The 22,852-nt window shown below is 41.9% G+C and overlaps 1 protein-coding gene across 11 annotated transcripts in view; it reads right to left on the bottom strand.

Moving 5' to 3' along the window:
• The window catches only part of CELF4 (CUGBP Elav-like family member 4), a 692,870-nt gene that overhangs the window by 277,324 nt on the left and 392,694 nt on the right, over positions 1-22,852 (bottom strand). For all 11 annotated transcript variants that reach the window (XR_011805803.1, XM_072031183.1, XM_072031181.1 and 8 more), the window contains exon 3: positions 22,767-22,815. Coding sequence is in view for 10 of the 11 variants with exons in the window: in XM_072031183.1 (XP_071887284.1) it covers positions 22,767-22,815 (49 nt within the window). In the remaining variant the exon portion in view is untranslated. The remainder of the gene's footprint in view (positions 1-22,766; positions 22,816-22,852) is intronic.

Here is a 22,852-nt window from a genome sequence, read left to right as displayed (position 1 = left end):
GTGAAATGCAGAAAGTGCTGGAGGTGGGCACGAGCTCCCCTCTCTCCTCCTCCGATGACAATCACCATACATTTAGCTCTGCTGTGGAGCGGAGCAGGCGAGCTAATTAACACAATAAGTCATAAAGAGACGGTGCCAGTGGGGAAAACGGAGCTGCGTGAGCTGTCTGTATCCGTACCCCGTGCCGTCCTCGTGTCACAAGATCCTAACTGTATGATTAAGAATGACAAGTGTTAACCCCTCCGGTCTGGGGGTCTCCCAGCTCTCCTGCTGCAGTGGTCTCATCCCATTTTCTTTCTCTGAATTACAGCAATTAGCAACAGAAAAGACATTAGTTCATCTGTCCCACACGCTCACTCTTCTCCTTGGCCAGGGTGAAATTAATCCCTGTATTCATATATACACACAATGAAGATTCTTTTAAAAAGCTGTTTCATTGACTAATGTCTCTCTCTCAGCCTGATTACAACCTGTACATAAAGGAATAAAATTTATTTGGGGGGACAGGTGAATCTGAGAGATTCCCCTTGTAGAGCATCCACCAGGTTGCTCCCTTGGGGCTGGGCTCATCCTCTAGTCAGCAATCATACTGACCAGCAGCCTGCATTTTGCCTGTGAGGTGTGTTTTGTGTCCAGACAAGACATCCAGATCTGGGATGCAATGCCTAATGAACCAGAGAAGCAAAAGCAGAACTCACACTGTTGCAAAACTGTTTACTTGTAGCTGTTTTGTTTAAAACAAAATGCAGTTCCCCTTTGGGGGAGTCCACAGGGGTTGGACAATCCCGATGATGTTCCCTCAGTGAGATTAAGCTGGGTTCAGGGCTGAGTGTGGACACTTGCAAAAGGACCTACAGAAGGACACTTGCAATGTCTTTTAGTATGACTGCACTAACTGAGTGTGTGTGGAAGGAAGAAGGGAAAGGAACAAGGGAGAATGGAAGGAAAAAGGATTCGATGTGTTATTGCAGATCATCCAGACTCGGTGGCTCTCAGACCCTTACTTGCTACTTGCAGGAAACAAGGATTAAGATAATTCCTATGAACAGCTGAGTCAGAGGATCATCTTTTTTATTATTCTTTTCTTGGACTGAATGTCCCTGTTTAAATTGTACAAAATAATAATCACTGAAGACACACAGAAAAGCTAGGTAAATTCCTGGCACCACAACCCATTGGGAACGAATGTCGTTTTCAAGTCATATTTGTTTTTGCATTTGTTTTCCTTCTTTTTAGCTAACAGTGCCTCATACTTAAATATCCCCTGAAGGGAAAAAAATATTAAAACCTACAGAACAGCTGACATAAAGAAAAGGACTGAAAAGAGCACCTGACTAAAGCGGTTATTATTATTCGCCTTGATACACGCTCACACACACACACACACACATTAATTCTCAGCAACCACTTTACTAACAAATTCTCTGACAGTTGAGAGAGTTCCACTTCAGTAAGGAGAATTTGTTGCATTCTATCAATAACAGGATCAAAATTGCCCAGGAGTATCCCTTCCACTCCAACAGGCATGTATGCACCCAGACATTTTGCAAACCTTTCCCGTTTGATACAGAGTTCGCTGATAGCAGCAGTGGTGTTAACATGCACTGTGCTGGGTGTCGGGTGAGATCCGCAGTTTTGTTTTCCATCCTCACTCATGAATAAAAATAAAAAAAAGAATATTATACGTTGAAGCCTGTTTCTGGCAAGTGGGAAAAATTCTCAGCCCACGGACAGAATCTTTTTTTAGTGAATTACAGAAATTGTTCACTTTGGGGGAAGAGAGGGAACTGTGCTTTTTACATTCAAAAATAAGGAAACCAAGATCATCACTAAGATATAACACTCCAGAAATTTCTGGTTCTACTAAGCTCTTGGCTTAAATCCCCAGAAGGTAAGAAACAAGTGAACTTAACCTAATCAAGAATGTTGCCCACTCCAGACCTTACAAGTGAGCCTGAGCAGACCCAACAAAAGCAAGGGGGGAGGAAGAGCTGCTTCCAAGTCCCAGATGAATTTCACCCTTAACAAAGCAGGAGACCTGGAGGTGGGCACACCTTCCAATGCAAATATGCCCATGACAGTCACTGCAGAGGAGATCTCTTGGAGGCCTTGGGACTGCAGCCAGGACTTCCACCACCTGTGTTAAGGAACGAAATGCTTCTCCAGCACCACTGCCACTACTGAAAAACAGTAATTGTGGGAAGGAGATCCAGCCATCTCAGTGATGCTTCTTAGTGTCTAAGACAGTACACAGTCTGAGTCGAGGTCTGACCTGCAGAAATCTAACAATCTCATGACTAGGGGTCCATCAGTCTTTGGACGTATGCACACCCACTAAAAACAATATGCTCAATCCATCATCAAAATTTGTATAGCTAAGGATGGCCTGAGGGAAACCGGGGTATTCCCCTCTGATGTCCCAGTTTTGCAGTGTGTTCAAAGACTCGCTGTATGATTGGGGACAGGAAAGGGGGATTTACAGAATCATAGACTCACATGAGATGTGAAAAGAAACCCTACAATGCCCTCTCCCCCTACCCTCCGCTTTTTTTCCCCGTTATTTCAGGGAGCTCTACCATGTACTGGACAGTGCAGAGATTTAATCTCCTGTATGGATCCATATACCTTTACGATTCTGTCCCTTTAGCAAAGAACATCTCACAGGGGTTGGTGGACATTATCCTTACAGAATATCAAAGAACAAGACAAGTAATATCACTGTTTTAACATCTGCTGAGAGCAAAGGTGATTTTCCCTTGTGTTGGCTGTGCTGCTAGATGGCAAAGGTTATAATCCAGTCCTGCTTGACTGGGATATTGCTCTGAGGTCGTTCTCCCTCCAGTGAGGCTACGCTAAAAGGAATGATCCTAAGGCTGAGGTAATTGCAGGTAGCTCTGCAGAGCTCTCTCCTTGTCCTGAGTTGCTTCTCCACATGGAATCAGGAAGCACTAGAGAGACCTGAGACAGATACTCCTCACGTCATCCCTTCACTTGATGCTTCATGTGAAGAAGATGAGATTATCTGGGCCAAAAATCTAATTGCAGAAGTGGGGGTGGGAGGAATTACGTGAGGCGAGCTTTTCTACCCTCTCATGCTTGACAGTCTCATCAGTACTAAGTGCCTGTGTGCCGTCACTCAAAGCTGGGAGCTAGCTTCTGTGCCTCATAGAAAGCAGTATTCCCTCAGCTCAACCTGTGTACACAAACAGGAGCAGTATATGGATGGGGCAGTATGACATGGCTCTGCAATGCATACCAGAGTCTATTCTTGGGTGTCCCAGGTAAAACAAAGTGACTTTTAAAAACTTCTGTGCAATTTTTGTTCATTTGTAGTCACTGAACTGAGCAAAAAATTAGATTAATTCCCCGATTTCTATTTGAGGTTTTTGGGTGCAGAGCGCTCCCAGCAGCTACAAAGGCCATAACACAGTACCTAGGGCCTCTTTTGGAAACCAGCCTAAGTCTGATCTCCTCACCCTCCTCCAGAAACTATGGAAAAAACATACATCACCACTCAGTGACCTCAGAAGCCAGTGCTTTCTCACCTGAAACACAGAACCTATGAGCACAAACAGGAAAAGCTTGGGATGGGGTAATATAATATAGGATCAACTTTTGGAAAAGCAGTGACAAAATTAACAGACAAAACTCCTACCCTCCGGGTGTCTTTGGCATCACATGCTTTGCTCAGGCCTTCCCTTCTCTCCTGTTTCCTGCTCACAGCTCGAGGGCTCTTTGGATCCTAAGCCCAAGGCAAGCTTCTCTATTGACTTAAAGGGAGTTACTGCTTGGACTGAGTTTAGGTCTTCACTGCCCTGACTGCCCCTAGCGACAGTGGTCTCAGCAAGTGGTTTATCTTCAGCCAATAAACCTCAGACCGTGTAAAAGGCCTTGCTGGAAACAACTCCTGCAGCCAAGATGCCTGCTCTTGTTTGGTTCATCACTTTGCAGACATCCAGCTCCAAAGAGGGTGGTCCATGGCATGCAAGAGCAATGTGCAGGAACCTTGCCAACAGGTGGACTTCCTCCCTTCCCCTTTTCTGTTTTTATTCATCAACAATGGATGGCAAACAGTTTTTTTTTTGCAGTTTCATCCCGTTGGTCCTCCATACATATAAACAATTTCTCTGTCGGGATAATGTATACCAAAGCTTTCTCTAATGCACCCCACAGTAAATCAAACTGACTTTTAAGAACTTCTGTGGAGTTACTGCTTAGTCATTGTCATTTAAAAAGACAAAAACCTGGTCCTCTTCTTTCACCTGCTTGTTACAGCTTCTAGAAATTATGGTGATATTGCCTGAGAGGCAACCAAGCAGGCATCAGAAAGGAAGAAAGAGAGAAAGAAGAATAAACATTCCTATTTCCAGTAAAAGGAGTATACGAATGAATTCTTAAAAGAAAAAAAAAAAAAGACACATTGAAAATAAAACTTTTTTTTTTTTTCTTTCTTTCTTTCTTTCTTTTTTTTTTTCTGTTCTGTTCTGTAGAATTGCCACTAGCTTGAGAAAGATCTAAAAAGATACAGGACCTGAACAATACATGTGCACACACACAACCCACATAATACCTAGTAATGTGCAAATCCACATATTCAGATCAGTGTAATTTTCTTTGAAAGTAGGAATTAAACTGACTTTTCTTTTACCCAGAATGATACAATGAGAACAAATAACCTAAGTATACATTTAAGAAAAAAATCATGACCAAGAGAAATAGATGGAGGGAGCATATTGTGATACTCATGAAAAGCAGTAGCTTTTAGACATGACCTTGATTTCTAGGAGCCCTTCTTTGAAACACACGCACATCAAACCAGATGCTGTGAACTCCTCCATCTGCACGCCTCTGTCCAGAGTTACGCTTCGGTAATGCCCAGAGATTTGACTTCCATCCCGAAAAGCACAGGGATTTCAGGACTAAAGCTGAAACACTGCCTCTCTTGCAGCTAGATAAACTACCACACATTTGAGGCTTCAGAAATCTGCTTCAGAGAGTGCTCTCCTGCACTTCGTGATGAACAGAAACACTTTGAGTAACAGCTCAGATTTGTTTATTCCACATGAAAAACAGACAAAATACAACACTACTAATGCAAAAGAGTTTGGGAGAAGAAGTGGTACAGGCTGGATCATTTTAAAAGGAAATAAGATTTGTTCACCCACCCTTCTTAACCGTGAAGTCTGTCTAGACAATCTGATGTGACTGAATAACAGACACTAGCTTATGTTTGAACAGTATTTTTTCTGCTGATGTACCAAAATCACTTTATAAGCCTGTGCTGGCTTTCCTGTTGCCTTCAGGTGCTTCTCATGCAAAGCAGCCACCTCTGATGCTGTGCTAGCTGCTAAACAATGTGTAGGAATCCTCCCCGGTGGTTTTAGCTGGGGAGGGAAGGGAAGGGAAGCACAACAAGCGGGCTGACTTTTCTGCTGTGTAAAGCACTGTTGAAACCAGCAGAAAGGAGCTAAGAGATGTCTGACATCCTGTTAAAACCAAGAAGCTGTTACTACAGGAGGCCTCTTGACAGGGTATCAGAGTGCACACACTGAAACAAGTTGCTTCATGGGCAGCCGAATGTGTAAACCCTCTTCCAGTGTCCCTACCCCCATGAGTTCATTGATGTCTAATAAAAGATGGGCTTATGAGCACTAATGAGAACTCTCTGCTCTGCCTGGCTGCCTATTTTCATGAAATTTATAGGAACACAATAGCTTTGGGACCTATTCCACCCCATCAACGATAGGTTAAATTACCCAGTGGGTTCAAAGCTCAAAGGAGGAGCCCTTGACAGATTGACTGATAGATGGGCCCAGGCACACACTTACAAACAGCTTGATTGTACAAGCCTGATTTCCTTTGGAAAGAAGAAGCAGGGGTTTTATTGGTCCCAGACAATAGATGGGATAACTTAGAGCAAATTGCCTCCTATTGCTTTCTTAGATGTTTCTTCAATGACAACTCAATGCCAACGCACCTTCTGGATTTTGGAGATGTCACATTAATGCCTCCCTGGGCCAAGAGTCCTTACAGAGCTCAAGAAGATAGGATACCATCACCCATCACCGGGGAAGGCAGTACAGCTGCAAGTGCATGGAAAGCAAAGGTCTGGAAGAGAAGGGGAGCTTTTCCGAGGCATGCCCTTCATTTTAAAGGGCAAGGCTGTGGCTTTGAGAAGCTGAACAATTTCTCTGAAGCATGATTTTGTTTGTGCTGCAGGGGTATTTACTGTTCTAAGATTTCCTGGCATTTGGGTAGTGTAGGTAGAGCAGCTTTATGTAAAAAGGAGAAAAAAAGATCTTCAGAAGAACTTTAAAAGGACAATATCCCAACCTGCCGTCTGTTTGGGGGATTTTATTTGGACAGATCTGTTGCTGAGCCTTTTGTGACCAAACATTTGTACGTGTTTTACTGCATGTTTGCACGGCTGTGTGCGGGAGATAATATAACTGACAGGCTAGCAATGACAGATTCTTACAGCACAGAGGATGCAGAGAGGTCAGGAGTAGGGCTAAGTCCTCTCCAGTATGATAGCACCATCTTTTCCTCTTTACCTGCAATGCCAGCAGCAAGATGTTCTCTGTCCACAGACAAGGTGCACATGGGAGGGTGCTAAGGTCCTGACAGACTCCCCTTTGAGCTATCCCTGTGCACTGGGATTCACCTCCCAGCACACTTACAAAAGACCAGAGGAGACTCAAGCCAAGCTGAGGTAGGGAAAAAGGAAGAAATGTTAAGTAAGAAGATCGGTTTGAAGTAAAGCACTGGGTAGGTCTGAGGAGATGTGACTTTTGCTCCAAGCTGTGCAAGGAGATGCTGCTCCCAACCCATGCTTCTCAGCTTCTTTATCCATGCTCTGAGCATGACAAAGAGGCTGATAGTGTATGAAACAGGTTTTGAGAGTTACTGACAGAGCTGCAGAAGGGGTATGTAAAATATGCATCATCCAGCAAAGAAATGTGCATTTTAAAGCCATCTTTTTGCCCTTCTTCTCTTTGTGGGTAAAGGTGAGGAGCTTTGCGTTACTGTTACAGGGACAGAAACGTCCTGCATTTTCATTTTGCACCCTACTCTGGTCTTTTCTATGGTCGGGAATGGATGTGTTCACAACTGGCTTAGTATTCAAGGCCACAGGAATCAATGTCTAATTGCCAAAACCTACAAGAACCAGAGGATAGAAAAAAAGAAAAATTAAAAGAAGAAGAAAAAAAAAAAAAGAAGCATATTGACATGGGGAGAAACCCCGCTGCAAAATTTCTCTATAAGTTTCTACAACCCTCAACCTATTCTTTTTAACACTAACTTGCCAAAATAAACTAGAGTTTGCTTTTTCAGTGGCTGTGGTTTTGGCTGCAATTTTTCCTGTGCTCACATCTCAGCTCTAAATACATTTGCAGGAAGGGAAACGAATGTGTGCCCTTCCTGGTAGCAAATCCACTAACTGTCTCTGCACTTCATCAGGCTGTGAAAGGCAGACTTCACACCACCAGAAACAGTCCAGGATAAATCAGCCCATTCACTCTCTTCATTCATCTTTTGAATGTCTTTTGCATGTGTTCAGATTGTATCATGGTGTAGATAAAGCTGAAAGCCTCTTCAATATTCGCTTTTAATTGTTGGCCGTTACAATGTTTGGCTTTCACAGAGGGAATGTGATTAGTGAAGAAAATCCAAACAAGCAAAAAGCAAACTGATGGAAAGAGGATGTTTAAGGGTCAGCTACTTGGACTGCTCTCAAGCAAATCTTCCATGAAGGCCTTGGTTCAAAGTCCACTGAAGTCTGAGTAGATTCTAGACCAAACCCTAAAGAGTTTCATGAGTACACACTGGTTTCTCATCTCATCTCTGTGCCTCTAAAGGCTTACGAACTTTCAGAGGATGAAGAGAAAACCCTCAGAAGCAGGCTGCCTGCCCTGGCTGCAGAAAGTCCTGCAACATAGAGAAAGCAATTGCTTACATGGAGAAGATACTGTTATGGAGACAGACACACTCACCAAAGAGAGTGTACACTATACCCTGTCACGAAACTCTACCAAATCTAAGAATTTAAGACATGTTTCTGCAGGGGTAATGGAGCATTTGGATGGTGGATACACGAAGTGTAATTGTTCGAGGACGTCAGCTGACGAGTGTGTGGCTTTCCCTGGATTTCCATATTTACTCTGAAGGCAAAACCTTTGTAGTCTGTGAGCTCTGCTGGCTCAAGTGATCATAGTGGGCTCAACCAAGGGAGATGTACTCATTTATGATTTTCTTGGACTGGTGTAGGACTATTTAGTGGTATAAAACCAGCAAATCTGCATTCTGCACCAACATCTCTTTCTCTAGAAATGATTTTTTTTCAAGGATGCAGGTGAAAACCCATCTCCCTTGCTCCAAAGCAAGCAGTGCTGTCCCAGAGAGGCCCAGAGGAATGGCCAAAGCAACCCAGGCTGCTGGTGGCAGAGCAGAAACTTGAACAAAAAGTTCTGTCTGTCTCGCTGTAACTTTGAGGCTGTCTTTTTCTGCTCAGAGCAGAAGCAAGTGACAGAAGGAGCCCAGCAACATCCACCAGCTTAATAACAATCATTACTATGCTAGGAGACCGGATGGATAATGCGGTCCCAAAGCATGGACATGAACTAATGTCATCAGCATTGGTATAAATAGGGTGTCTGCATTTAATTAATAAATAATAGGCTGCAATGCTAATCTCCTTCTGCTAACTCTTTTCTAAAGGTGCAATCTATTAATCACATGTCACTGCCAGCCTGGTCACTTCTTTTTTTAGATTCAAGACAGAAAAAAAAAAAAAAAAAAAAAAAAAGCTAGAAATAAATGGATCCTAAATACAGCAGGGCAATTGAATAGCACAGCCAGCATTATGATCCACTGCTGATTTCAATCCTTAGCTACAAGTTTTTCCCCCTAAGGATGGATATAATGCTTTAAAGAGAGAGTGAAGGCTTGCAATGTTGTTAAAGGTCAGTATGTTACTAATGTCTGCAAAATGGAGTTGTTTTTTTTTTTTTTCCTGATTATTTGCCCATGGAAATTCTGTCTCTCCACAATGTCTGTCGACATGCAGAAAGCCCCGTTTCTGTGGGAACTGGCTCAGGCGGGTGAGATATTCCTATTGAGCTGGGGACAGCATAACTTTCAGAGAAGTTATTTAATGGAAATGTCTCACCTGTTTGGCACACTTTGAGACTAGGAAGCCAGAAACTCAAGGAGGAAAAAAAAAAAAGAAAAAAAAAAAAAAGAAAAAAAAAGAAACCATTTGTGTTGGTATGGAAATGTGCTGGGGGGGAAATGACAGCACTGCTCATCTGGGGCCATGTAGAAGGAGCCATGCAAATTGCTTCCTTTGCATGTGAATATCCCCTTTCCAGGAAGCTTCCCTCTCAATGCTCTGAATGAACTCCATTGTGCCCACAGACACAATGAAGATTTTCACCTGTTCAGCTTCAGGATTATCGCCCTGCTGTGCCTTTTCTAGGGTCTCTTTAGAAAAACCTGGAAAACGTTGCCCCAGGAAAACATTGCCCCGGGTGGCTTTGTGTGTACTGGGGCATGTGTATGTAGGTCACAAAGCAAGTTTCCATCCAAAATATTTTGATTAGAAAATGTATCCTGCCTTCTCTAGTTGTCACACATAATTGATCACAAAAATGTTTCCTTAGTAATTTAACTGATTTTCAAAATGATTAAAAGCTTTTCAGAAAGTTCATCTCTGCAATTCCAACCTGTTTGATATCAAAGTTGTGCAGAAGCCTCAGAAGAGTCATTCTCTGGCTAAATTTCTTTATTCTTCAGTCAAATGTAAGTCAGAAGTCTCAGCACAGAACATCTGGGTGAAATTTTACACTCAGTTTATGCAAGAGGTTAAATGAGATCTAACGATTCCTTCTAGATCTAAAACCTATTCATTTTCTTTTAATCTAGCCTGAAACACCAGAAGAATGGCTACTGCTCCAGTGTTTTGGCCTTTCCTCTCAAAGTCCAAACTTCAATCAGGGAACATTACAGGCTCTAATAAAAACTGCATTGCCTGTAATAGCAGGGAAGAGTGCCGGATCACACACTGAGATCAAGGAGAGATGGGGATAAATTCAGCTCATTGCAAACAGTGGAAATATACTTGCACCAGAATTTGAATTTCTGTTGTGACACACGGCGTTTGACCCCTGTTTTGTTCTAGGTGGCTCCAGGCCCTTTGAAGAGTTCCCCATTAAAGATGCAGCTGGTATTCAGGGACAGCTATAAACCAGTTTCCTTCTGCATTCTTGCTTTTTTCCAGTGTCCCCATGGACCTGCCTTGGCAATAGTGACAGGCATGGTGGCACAACCCGCTCCCTGACAGTGCTGTGTGCCCCTCGGGCATCCACTGAACCTCGGCTTCTTTTCCCTTTGCCATCTCATACAGTAAAGATGATGTCTGGCCTTAGTTATGACCAAATGCACGTGGTGTGAGTGCACAGGAGGGTCCTCCTCAGGAAGGAGGCCGTGCTATTTATTAACTTAATACCTTGTGCACATTATTCAGGGTGTCACCTGCTTTGTGTCAGAGGACTTGTCTCCAAAAAGAGCTTTGCTTAAAGATTGTCCTTAATGTTTCCTCTCTCCAGGTAGAGCCTAACTCCACAACCCCTGGCCTGACATACTCCTTTCACTCCCAGCTGTACAACCCAGCACAGAGTTTTTCTCACATCTGGGAAGATATGAGAGGTCTGCATCCAGACACTGCATCTGCACCTGTATATAGAGAGCAAGCTCTTAAAAGAGGTCCTCTATCTGTTCTGCACTGTACAGTGCACCTGGTGTCATGGTTCATAACTGGTCTCCTAAGCACTGCCGCAAGACAGATAGTAAATAATTAGATTTCTGATTTAGGGAGTGGAGAGACTGCTTTGGTTCAGCCCAATCTCTGAAGTCATTAAGCTCACACTATCTTCATTCCCCCTTGCCTGAGGTTCTGGCCCATTCTCCCACACCTCTTCTTCATTAGCTATTCTTAATAATAATAGTCATAGTCATCATGGAAAAAAACTATCCAAGAAAGCAATTCATCCAATGTAACTTATATTGTGGCAACATAATTTCATGTTAATTGGATGGCTGCTTGGAAGTGTCAGTATTTTGTGGTTTATAATCAATGCATCTGGCCATTCATCAGTGACTCAAGAGATGGATAAAATAAAGATTTGGGGTAATTAAATACCATTTGTATGGCAGCTCCTAGGCAGAACGTATTGCACTGGCTATGAAATCCTACATAGTAAGTTTGATGCTACGACAAAGCATTCCTCTATTAAGGCCAATCCTAATACACCTGAGTAACTTATCCCTTATTTTTAACCCTCTCATAGTGCTTTTCACAGGGCGGTCTCAGCTGCATTATGAAACAAACCTTCCCTGCCCTTTCAGCTGGGATATATCCTGCTGCAGTTCTCACAACATGAGCAGGCAGCATCTCCTACAGGGCTGAGTCTGACCTGACTCCACAAAAGGGAAAGGAGTTGGCCCCACAAAGCTGGCTCAAACTATTTAGAAGAACATCATTATTTGGGGAGATTTTCAAAGGGAATATTTATACACCCAAGGCCCATTGATTTTATGTGAGATTTGAGCAGTGAAACACATTTGACACTTTTGAACATCTCTATTTATCTAACCAAGCTACTTCTGTGGAACTAATGATTAGAGAACCCGAGCACCTAATAATCTTCAATGCATCTATCCTTGCCGCACTGATGTTATTTTATAGGTGAAAACTGGAATCACAGAAAGTTATTTGGCCAATTTCATGTATATATATATACATATTCAGCCAAATATAATATTATTATTATTTTCACCAGGTAGAAAAGGAGTGAGAATAATAAATAGCCTGACCCAAAGTGACCTCTTCAAGGACAGGCAGGAAATCTGCAGCAAGAATTTAAGCCTCAGTCTTCCAAGCTGCAGTCTATTGCCCTGTGTACAGCTTTCTCTTCGTCTGTGCAGGATCATGCTGCAACACTGCCCTTAAAATTGAAAAGAAAGGAAACAGTCCCTCACTAATTGAAGCCAACTGTTTATCCTCCCTGGGGGAAAATGTTTCAGTGCAGTGCTGCCTTGAAAATTACCTCTCTACAAATGATATTACAAGGGGCCATATTCATTTTCCATCACAGATTCCAAAATGGGCTGGTTTTAAAGATAAAAATATTTTTGTTAATTATGAAAACACATTTTCACGTTTTAAAGACACTGGTGCTAGGCATGGCTTTTAATTTGAAATTTTTTGTTGTTATTTTGAGTTCACTTCCTGCCGTGAGAATGGGAGTGGTAGCAAACCCAAATATAAAACTGAAGATGGAAATTGCCTTTGAAGAGGAATTAAAATTGATCAGATTACCTCTATTGCTCAGGCTGATTGGAATGCAACCTCTCCTATTCTCCTCCTGACATTGTAAAATAAACACATAAATAGAGAAAGATGCCTTTCCTTTTTAGGACAAAAACCCAGCATCTCCTGTAATCCATACATTTTATATAGCACTTTTTATTCATAGATTTTAACTAAGCCTTCAAAAAGCTCAAGTATCATCATTCATATGCTACAGATGGAAATTTGTGGTATGCAAAGGTGAAAGTTGTGATTCATCTTACCTCTCTTCAGATGTCTAAAAGCGAAATACCTAAATCTGAGTTAGTTGCCATACGCTTGCTCCAAATTCAGTGGAGAGAGAGGGAAAGGAAGCTTCAGAGCAGCATTTATTCCATATGTCTTAGGATGGTGAGAATCACATTTTGGAGGTACCTTTCTCTCCTATTCACTGTCCTCAGGAGAAATCTAGGCAACTAACTTGAACCATACGCCTAAATATTTAGGCACTAAAACCAGGTAAGATGAATTCTGCCTGAAACAACATCTGAAAAGTAGTCATGCAGAAACACTGTTTAAAATTTCTTCTGGCCCCAAATCCAAGGCACCTACAAAGCTCAGTTTCTGGATAAAAGCACTAGATACAGGTCACTCAGAGTGCTGAATTATTTACATAGGGATTTCCTACCTCCCAAAATTGACTTCACTTACGTACTGCAAAATATACATAGCAATTGAAAAAAACTGTGTGTGCCATGGAGAAAAGTTTGTCTGACCTCCACTATTTCCTGAGTCTCAAGACTTCTTGCAAGTTGTGATACAGTAATCTGGGATCTGAGCAGCAAAGGGGCAAAACTCTCGGTGAAACTTCCATCAGAGAGGGAGTTCAGTCTGCACTGAGACTGCAGGGCTGAGCCCACCTTATTTTAAATTGCTCAGTTGTAACCTCTCTGTGCCAGCAGCCAAGGGTACTGACTATAGCCCAGGCATTTGCTAGCTCCCACATCACACTAAAAGCCACTTTCCAGAAAGACCCTGGATTACACAAGAGTCAATGGCTTTGCAAGCATGCAGTAAACAAGTGGAAGTCATGAAAAAGCAGGTACACAGCATTATGTGATGAATTCTGGGCTCGGTTTGTACCCTGGCAATATTTCAGGCAGAGCTGTAACTGTCTGAACTCACCACATCTGGAAACAGCAAATTTATTTATCTAGGACCAGGGTTTTAAAAGTGATTTGGTACTTGACTGACCTTGCTTACAGTTAGAGATAGATGAATAAACAAAACCACATGAATTGCTTATGTATGTATTGGATGCATTCAATTCTGTGTTGCCAGAAAGAATCAAAAGACCCAGAGTAAAGACAGCAGGCAGGAGAGAAAATTTGGAGACCTCATAGTATTTCCTGTTAGTATTTATAAAACATGTCTCTTTTACCCCAATTCTAAGTAACCTGCAACCACTGAGTTTTCTGATAGATGTTCCAGTTTCTTTTGTACTACTTCTTCTCTTTGGCATTTTTCTTTACACCATATTTTGCACCAGACCTCTTCTAAGGGCTCTTCCTTCTGGAGTTTTGTACAGGAACCAGCAACACTGGTGTTCTGACATGAGGAGGGAGAATGGATTTGTTACAGGCCTTGCCTGTGGATGGCTTGTGTATTTTCATTAAAATATCACTTGGTAAAATACATAAAGCAAACAAAGAAACAAACAGAAACAAACAAATAAAACTCAAAAGGACTAGGACAACACCAAGCCCCTCATACATAACACACTGTTGACCACGCAGGGTCATGATGTTGCATCACCTAGCAGGAAAGCTCCACTCTAGGAGCTGGGCTTGGGTTTGATGCAACAACATTTTGGTCTCCTGTGAATATCAGAGTAAACTCGCAAGGAACAAGCTTGGAAAGTCTAGAGAGGCAAATTAAATCTGCAAGGCATGAGCATTAGTCACCTTTACTTTCCTCAACATCAGGTAGAAAAATGGCCTATACTTTCCCCTTCTCCCAAATGCTTCTCTGAAAGACCAGCAAAGCATACCTCCCATTTTTTAAAGAAATGGCCATGTAACCATAACTACAAGTTCGTCAATAGAAAAATACATAATAAATGTCTTGTTATTTCAAGTCTTTTGTGAGACAGTTCATTAGAAACTTCATTTGTCTACATGGATTGCACTTATTCAGCTATATTCTAATAAAATGCACATTGCTTCCAGTAAAGGGAATGCATTTGCTATTGATGTGCTATAAACTACTATACAGAGAGGTGTTATTATATCCCTGTGTAATAACAAGCCAATTATAATGATCAGCAAAACCTTTACAATAAAGTCAATGCAAGAGGAGTGATTATCATAATGCATTCTAACTGTTCAGTGCCATAAATGCTTTGCAATTAATTGTGGAGCGTACCTATAAATGTATTATTAATGCTGTATAAAAACCCATTGACAAGCAACCTTTACATTAAAAAAAGATACTAGGATTGTAATGTGTCCCCGAGTTCACCTAGGAGCTAAGCTGTATTTACAAAAGTAGGATTTTTTTTATAGGACTACATTTTTTATTTTCTCCACTCTTTTCCACTCACTCCTTCTTCCATTTTTGCTCAGTTATTGAAAAAACTCCAAACATCACTGAGCAGTTGAGGGGCCTCAGTCATCCACCATACTGAATTTTTAGTCCTGTATGCACAATTTTAGGCACAGCTACAGGCTTGCACTGGTGCCTTAACCCTATGACACTGACAGCCCAGCATACAGGAATGCCAAAGGCACTAACCACAAGAAACGAGCAAATAAAAGCAAATCATAACCTAAGCAGGCGATGCAGGAAGGGTGAGAAGGGAATCAAAGTTACATAATTGATCAAAAGTCGTGCGGTAGCTCAGCAGCAGAGAAAAGAACTGATATCAAAACCTCAAGGCAATGAGCTCCCCAGCTTCTCTCCAGGCTCTGCTCTAGGCTCTGCTCCTTCTTGACAGTAAACTATTAGATTACAGATGCTTTATGAAAAATGTGCAATATGGTTATTTTTTTCCTACCTCTTTTTATTCCCTTACTACTTGGTTTAAAAGGTTGTCCTTAGGACATGTGCTAGAACACAATGTCCTGTGGATCTTTTCCAGTTCCTATTGATGGGCACCCTTCCATCGATTTCAATCACGATGGAAAGGGCAGACGTGAACAAAAGTTTGATTTCCCTTATATTCTTTCAGCAGGTGAGCACAGAGTGGAGCACATCAGCCTTCAGCAGTGTCATCGAATATAAAACACTACACATGAGGATCTGCCAGAGCCTTTTCTCTCCCCCAGAATGAAGTTTTACCAGACAGAAGGGAGCACAAATGGGGTCATCCTGGGCTACTTTGAATTAACTGATCCATTTGCATACAGCGCTGCTGGTACTTTCCGCCTGCTTGAAAACAGGGCCCTGTGAACACAATGGGGAATCAGCTCTCAGTAGGGTCATGCAGTCCTGAGTTTCCACAATATACTTGGAGATTTTTCATTTCTCATCGCCTGCAATCTGCCCCATGACAATCGACAGTTAGAAAGAGAAGCACACGAGTACTAAAATGATGTTTCCAGATCAGGCCTATCAGACTGATAATGGTTAAAGAAAAAACGCCACTGTTTTTAACAGATGTTCTGAACTGGAGTGAAAACCAGTGGACAAAATCCCTTTGTACCCAATGGCTTTGGGCATTGCTGTAGAGGTTCTGTCACACACAGTGGGGCCTAAAGCCCAGCTCAGGGCTCAAAACCCTCTCAACGACCATGGCTACACCTGGACTGAGAGGAAAGAAAAATGCCCAGATCTGGGTGAGTTTCTTGATTCTGGAATCAGAGAATCTGACACTGGAAGAAAGTCAGGAAATACAGGCCAGAAGACACCAGAGGGATACGCAAAACTGTGGGATACCCAAGGTGGCCCTTGCGGTCTTATGCCTAGTTTCTTCCCCAGCCCTTGACTAGATGATCAGGTAGGCGAATGCTCTCTAAGGCATCAAAATCTCTCCCTCCCAATACTACAGCACCTCTGACGGCCATTCCTCAAGTGTCCACACTGTCTACGATGCTGTGCTGAGGCTTTCTGGGGGTCCTGACTCTTCCCCAGCCTCTGAGACAAGAAGGCTGCCTCCCAGAATGATATTAATGTCTTTTCAATAGGCTCTAGCTTTTGCATTTTCCTTTGGACTCATGAACTCATCTTCCCTCCCAGTGGATTATTTATAATATTATTATTATTATAGATATAATAATATAATAATATTATTATTATAGATTAATTTAAAATAGTTTTTCTTCTCTTTTTCCTTAACATGGAGTTAATGCAACTAAGCACCAGTGAACTGTTTAATCTTGAACACGCAATTAATACAGAGAAGATATTTGGATTTTTTTTTTAATTATCATTTTATTTTTTTTTTTGTTTGTTTTTAATTCATCCTTCAAGAAAGGTGGAAAATAGATGATTAACCATATTTTGGACAAATCTCAGGAAGAGGAGGTGTATGAGAAAATGAGATCTAGAAGTACTGTGTGACATGGAGTTAAAAATCTCCTTTCAAGTTGCAAGGGAAGATAAAGAAGCTTTTTAAACTTCTGTGGGCACTGAGGGAAAGGAAGGGAAATATAGTGAGGATGTGGTAAATGACTTGTCCAGAGGTCTTGAATCCAAACCTTAAAAAACACTTGAAGCCAGAGCTGCTACTGTCCAACCAGTTGTCTTATCCTGGGGAGTGCCATGGTCTTAGCAAATTCTGGCACGTACAGTGCATGATCTTCTCAAGTCCCTCTTTGTGCAATACCATGCTACCTGAGCTATACACAGTGAGGGTGAGAGTATTGTTAGACTCATGATGATGTTGACAGAGTTAATGGAGGCCCTCAGCATGAGTTCAGGGAAAATCAGTTTGGATCTTTCCTCCATATTATCTACCTGGAGCATTTGCCAGTGCTGTCTGCCTGTTCATGCTGAATGGGTGGGGAGACCATGAAAGAAAATGTGATGAGTAGAAACAGCTGGGAAGGTCATCTAAAAGTGGGCTGGATGGACCACCATTTGGAAACAAGACATCTTTCTCTCCAGCTTCTGGGATATGAAGTTTTTAAGGAAGGCCAGCAATGATACAAACTGGGAAACTGCTGGTATAATGCCTTCCAAGGTGCTCAGCATGCCAGGAAAGATGTATGGCTCAGAGATAAGAAAGAGATAAGATGTACAAAGGTACATCTCTGATCTGTGCATAGTCACAGACATCACGACTTTTCATATGTTGGAGTCGCCTAACCTCCAACAGTGCATGAAGGGAGATGCTGAGCTCTGCCAAGAATGCCATATCCTTACTTATCCTTAACTCTATTCTTCACACCTTCCTGCTGGGCAACCAGACCTATTCCTTGCAAAGCACTTCCAGACAAGAAGAAAATAATTCCATGTGGTTTGTTATAGCAGCATAAAGCCAAACTGAGCTGACGACACCCAGTCTTGCCTATTTTCAGCACCTAAACAGGCTGGGATCTGGCTAGTACCCGGACAGGAAGCTTCATGAGAGGTCATAGCCATCAGCACAAGCTGCAGAATTCTGAATATTTAAATGCAAAATAGCTAAATGCTGAACAGTTAGTGAGACCTAGGGCTGTGTTTGTCACAGATAAGCCCTGCCAGCTTCGGCAGAGATCTAGCGAGAGTTAGAAATGCCACAGATGAAATAAGAAATAGATCCAGACTTTTGCCCCAGAGGGAAAATAGGCCTTAGAAACTGCAGAGAAGTCATTCCGGCCCCACCATCATTGCTAAGCTGATGGAAGGGAATAAAAAGAAACAGACCATAGTGTATGAGCAAGGCACCACAGTTTTGCTGCTTATTGTAAGTGAGTGGGCATTTTGCTCTGAAGCTGAAATAAACCATAACCAAGCAGATAATTTCAGAGCCTGCACACTGAATAATGGCTAGAGAAATGATGCAAGTCAATTGAAATATGACAGTCTAAACCTTCCAGCAGCTGCTATCACGTTCCCTAAACAGCAGACAAAAAAAAAAAAAAAAAAGACACTGCACATGCCTTCCCTGAAACATACACAAACAAATTTTCTTGCAAGCACAGACAGACACAAAGGTTTCTGTACATTTGTGAAGTCTTGCATGCAGAAAACACTGCAATGTGATGAACTGCAGTCTCTCCTGTAAATCTCACAGCTCCCTCTCTGCAGGACACTGCAGCCTTTCAACTCTAAACCACTTTGGACTTTGGCTTTTTTATTTTCTTTAGTCCAGGAACCTGTATCTCTTTCATAAAATACATAAGGACCCAGAAACCACTGTGAAGTGTTTCTGGGTAGAGAGGTTAGCGCTGAGCCTGGGTAGCACACTGTGTGCGCCTTTGCATGCCTTCCTTTATGGACGTTCCCCTGTCCTTTGAGAGGAATGTGGAGGCAATGGCGCATCTAAGCATCACTAACGGAGTGCAACTAGAGTAGCAGGAGAGTCCTTTCCTTTTAAAAAATGTTACTCCCAGAACAAGCTAGTGGGACCTAGGGGCTGCGTTTATCATAGGTTAACCCTGCCAGCTGCAGCAGTTGTCTAGTGAGAGCTAGAGATATTGCAGATAAAATAAGAAATGGCTCCAAACTTTTGCCCCAAACCACAAAACAGACTTGCGATCTTTCCCTAAGTTTGCAAAACTTTAAGTCACTGATAGCTGCAGACTATTTTTAGAGCTGAGCACAAAACAAAGAACTAAGAGAAATAATCAACAGAAATGATGAAATGAAAACTCTATCAGTTTAACTGGGATTTGTCTGGGTATATCCAGAATGTAATGTGGATATGTGGGACAACCTAACCTATGGAAAAGTAGTTTCAATAAAGTCAAACTAAAATTTGGGTAACACGAAGGCCAATGAAAGTTTTTAAGATACACTCAATAAAGCTAGAGTTACACTCTGATTTTTCAGAATGAAATAGAGAATTTTTGCCTTTTTATCATGTTCTACCAATTCCATCATTGCTCAGGTCTTAATAAAATGTCAAAGGACTCTGACCTTCCTGTGAGATACTTGAAGCCTCACGAAGCATTTGATAGAAGGAATACTCCTATATAACATTTTGCAGTTGAGCATCTGCACATGCACAAACAGGCAGGAATGCAAGATGCAAAATTTTCCCATTAATTTAGAATGTTTCCCAGGAGAAATGTACTGAAAATACATTCATTTCTAGTTCCTGTGAGATTAGGCAAATGTAAATAATGCCAGTTTTTATTGAAAAGGATTGCATTCTTTGTCTTGCTCCTAGTCCAATATGGGGATTAACAAACAGAATAATAAAACAGCAAAACTAATAAGGGGCACTCAGTATTTCCATTTTGTTGGGTTCAGTTATATTTGTGCCAAGCAACATTTCGAATTCTTCCCCAAATCTAGATGGCCTGATACTCTAAATTCATGCTCACACACAGTAAATACCAACAAACCAACTTTTGGTTCAACTGAGAATCAAGACACAGAATGGATTAAAGACCAGTGAAACCCAGACTGCAGAAAAAGGGAGAAAAAGGCAGAGCAGAATCTCTTTTTGGTTTTGGTGTTGTTGGAGTAAATTCCAGACTCCTATCAGGTTGAGGTTTGGGTAGAACTGACTGGGAAAGTCAAGGATCCAAGTTTCAGCAAAATGCACATATTTGCTCTTGTATAAAACAAAACCTCACTTCCTCAGGAATACCACTCACTATTTATTTCCAGTAACAGCCTCCTAGCAAACCGCAGGTTCAAAGAGCACCACATCCTCTCTTTAATGCCTGGCACCAAAATTCCCCATGAGCCAAAAGACAGGGGCATATTCAGAGCAAGTGCTTTGAGCAGACTGCACACTTGTGCTGTGCAGAAGAGACGCTTCATCTACCAACCCTCCCCCCCCACACACACACACTTCCCTCATGTCCCATCCCTATACACGGACGGGGTATAATAAGCTACAACTTAAGTTTCTTTGTTGTTGAAGTTGACCTTTATCTTGCAGCCCTAATGAAGTCTTTTGATGTGCTCCTAAGATACACAGCCTCCTTTTTAGCATTCTGTTTGCCGTGTCTGCTTTAACCGGTGGGCTCACGAAGAACGTAAGTTTTCATGCAATGCCTCCCTTGGGTGCCAATTGTTCTTTTCTCCCATAGTTGCCCTTGAGTCATGCCGTTCTGAAACATCACCAGCCCACAAGCAGCCTGTCAGTGGGGAATTAGGACAACGTGTCTTTCACACCAATGATGAGCACACCCGCTTGGCCCCTGCATTATGATCACTACTGACAGGAGCAATACGGGAACGGAGCGGGTGAGAAAAGATGAGGTTTGTGTGTGTTGGGGAGATAATTAGCTAAAATACAATGGAGAGGGAACTACTGGTGTGATGGATAATGCAGAATCAAACTGCCACCCAAGCCCTGTGAGGTTCAAACCACCCCTCCTTAAAGCAGCTGCTCTTAGCAAGAGTTTGAAAACCCTCCCTAGAAAGCCAGGCATGTGTTCTCTATTAGTGATTTGCATTAAAAAAAAAAAAAAAAAAAAAAGAATTATTGGGAGCTACATACCCTGTAGGCGCACTAAGCAAATTGGCCAGCCTAATTATTATTTTTTGGTATGTCTAATTAAATAGACAAAAGGCCCTCCCTTCACTCTTGCTGTCGGCACGAGCTCCACTGGAATGTGCATAATGTCCCCGCATTTGCCCAGGCAGCTGAGCCTTTTCCTTTTCCCCTAGGAGATCTGCATTGACAACTGCCCATGGCTTACTGACGCCTACCCAGACACGGAGCCAGATCTTCAGAGGGGAAGGAAAAGGGGGCAAATTGATCCTGTTCTGTTAAAAACAACTGGATGATGCTGTGTTACGTGTCATGCATTTGTTGCAGGTTAGAAGTGTGCTAGAGCCCTTCCTAGCAGAACTTGCCATCACAGAGCCTGTCAAACACTTTCTGCACACTGCAGGATGAATTCCCCTGAATTTACTTTACAGGGACTCCAAATGCGTCATATTTATCCCTGGGCTTTCTGGCATTTTTCCATCATTCAGCTTTTGCCTTGTTCTGCAATTACATGGCACCGCAGACCTTCCTTACAGAGCCTCTGCCAGCCTGCTGGTTTTACCACCCTGTGACACCAGCCCTTTAACTATGAGCTACATACAAAGTCTTCCAATAACTTGAGTCACTGGAGAGTTTCAGCCCCACACTAATGCAGTCAAAGTCTCTGGAATCCAAAGCTTTCAGCTGAAAAAGTGCACAATTTCAGGGCCTTTTGTCTGAGAGTTTTGCTTTTTTTAAGTAGTTGGTGCTGGTGATTTCCACGAATGCCAACACAAAGATAAGAGTCACGTAAATGAGGAAGAGTTTATGTCCATGGTGGAAATCAAAGAATTTTCATAAATTTCAGAGCCAGATCATTAACAAATGACAAAATCTATTGCTATGTTTATATGATACAGAAGCACTAGTGTTTTTACTGCATATGTGGACAAAAGCCTCTCCATTTTTGTCACTCAAAGAAACAGGGATAGAGAAGAACCATGTCATTATATATATATATATATATATATGCATGTATATATATATATAATATATATATATATATATATATATATATATATATGTATGTATAGAAATGTGCTGATACAAGAAAATAAACAGCATGGTAATCTGTCCTGTATAACTGACCATCTTACAGCTGAACTATCACAAAATCAGTTGTGTCAGAAAACCTTTCACAGAAAACACCTTGTCACTTGTGATCCACTCAGTGGTCACTTAGCAAAGCCTTCCAAATCCACCATGCAGCATGGAAAAACAAAAGACCAGATCCTGATTCCAGCTACACCTGTGCAAATCCTGAATAACTCCCTGCTACTGAGAGAAGTCTTCAGCTTCAACAACAGATTTATCCACATAAGCTGATACAGGTGCAGAAAACTCCTCAGAATTTACTTTTACAAAAACAGAGTTGTTTCAGTTCAAGCAGAAACAACATGGTCAGACAAAACATAAAATATCTGCTTTATCCTAATGAAATTAAACACCTCTGCAACTCGGCCAAACATAGGTTTGAAAAACCTATGTTGCCGTCACTGCTGTTAAACTTTGTTAAGTCAGCGCCTGATGCTTCACTTCTTAACAAGGCAGTTATTTGTTTCCCAGGCAATCGCTGGCACCTGCCTGCCTTTTAAAATCAAATAATAATTGAATATGAGGAAAGCGAGACGAAGTAAAGGAGATTTAATAAAGAGAATCTTTGCTGCAGAGGGAATTTCTTTGGCAGTGATTACGTTACTAATTGATCAGCACATTGCCTGAGAGAAGCCAGAGACAACAATTATACTTAGCACTGTGGCTGAAAGCAATGCAGTCAACTACCTCCTCGGCTTTCGCTGTCCGCTGGTTTCACCTGGATCGGTCTGTTCATCTGTAAAAGAAAGCAAAGAGAGACAAATACTTAGCAA

Source organism: Anas platyrhynchos, chromosome Z, assembly GCF_047663525.1.
Source record: "Anas platyrhynchos isolate ZD024472 breed Pekin duck chromosome Z, IASCAAS_PekinDuck_T2T, whole genome shotgun sequence".
In the NCBI taxonomy this organism is placed as follows: Eukaryota; Metazoa; Chordata; class Aves; order Anseriformes; family Anatidae; genus Anas; species Anas platyrhynchos.
The sequence above is the reverse complement of the archived record's forward strand: the minus strand, read 5'-3'. Positions and strand labels throughout refer to the sequence as shown.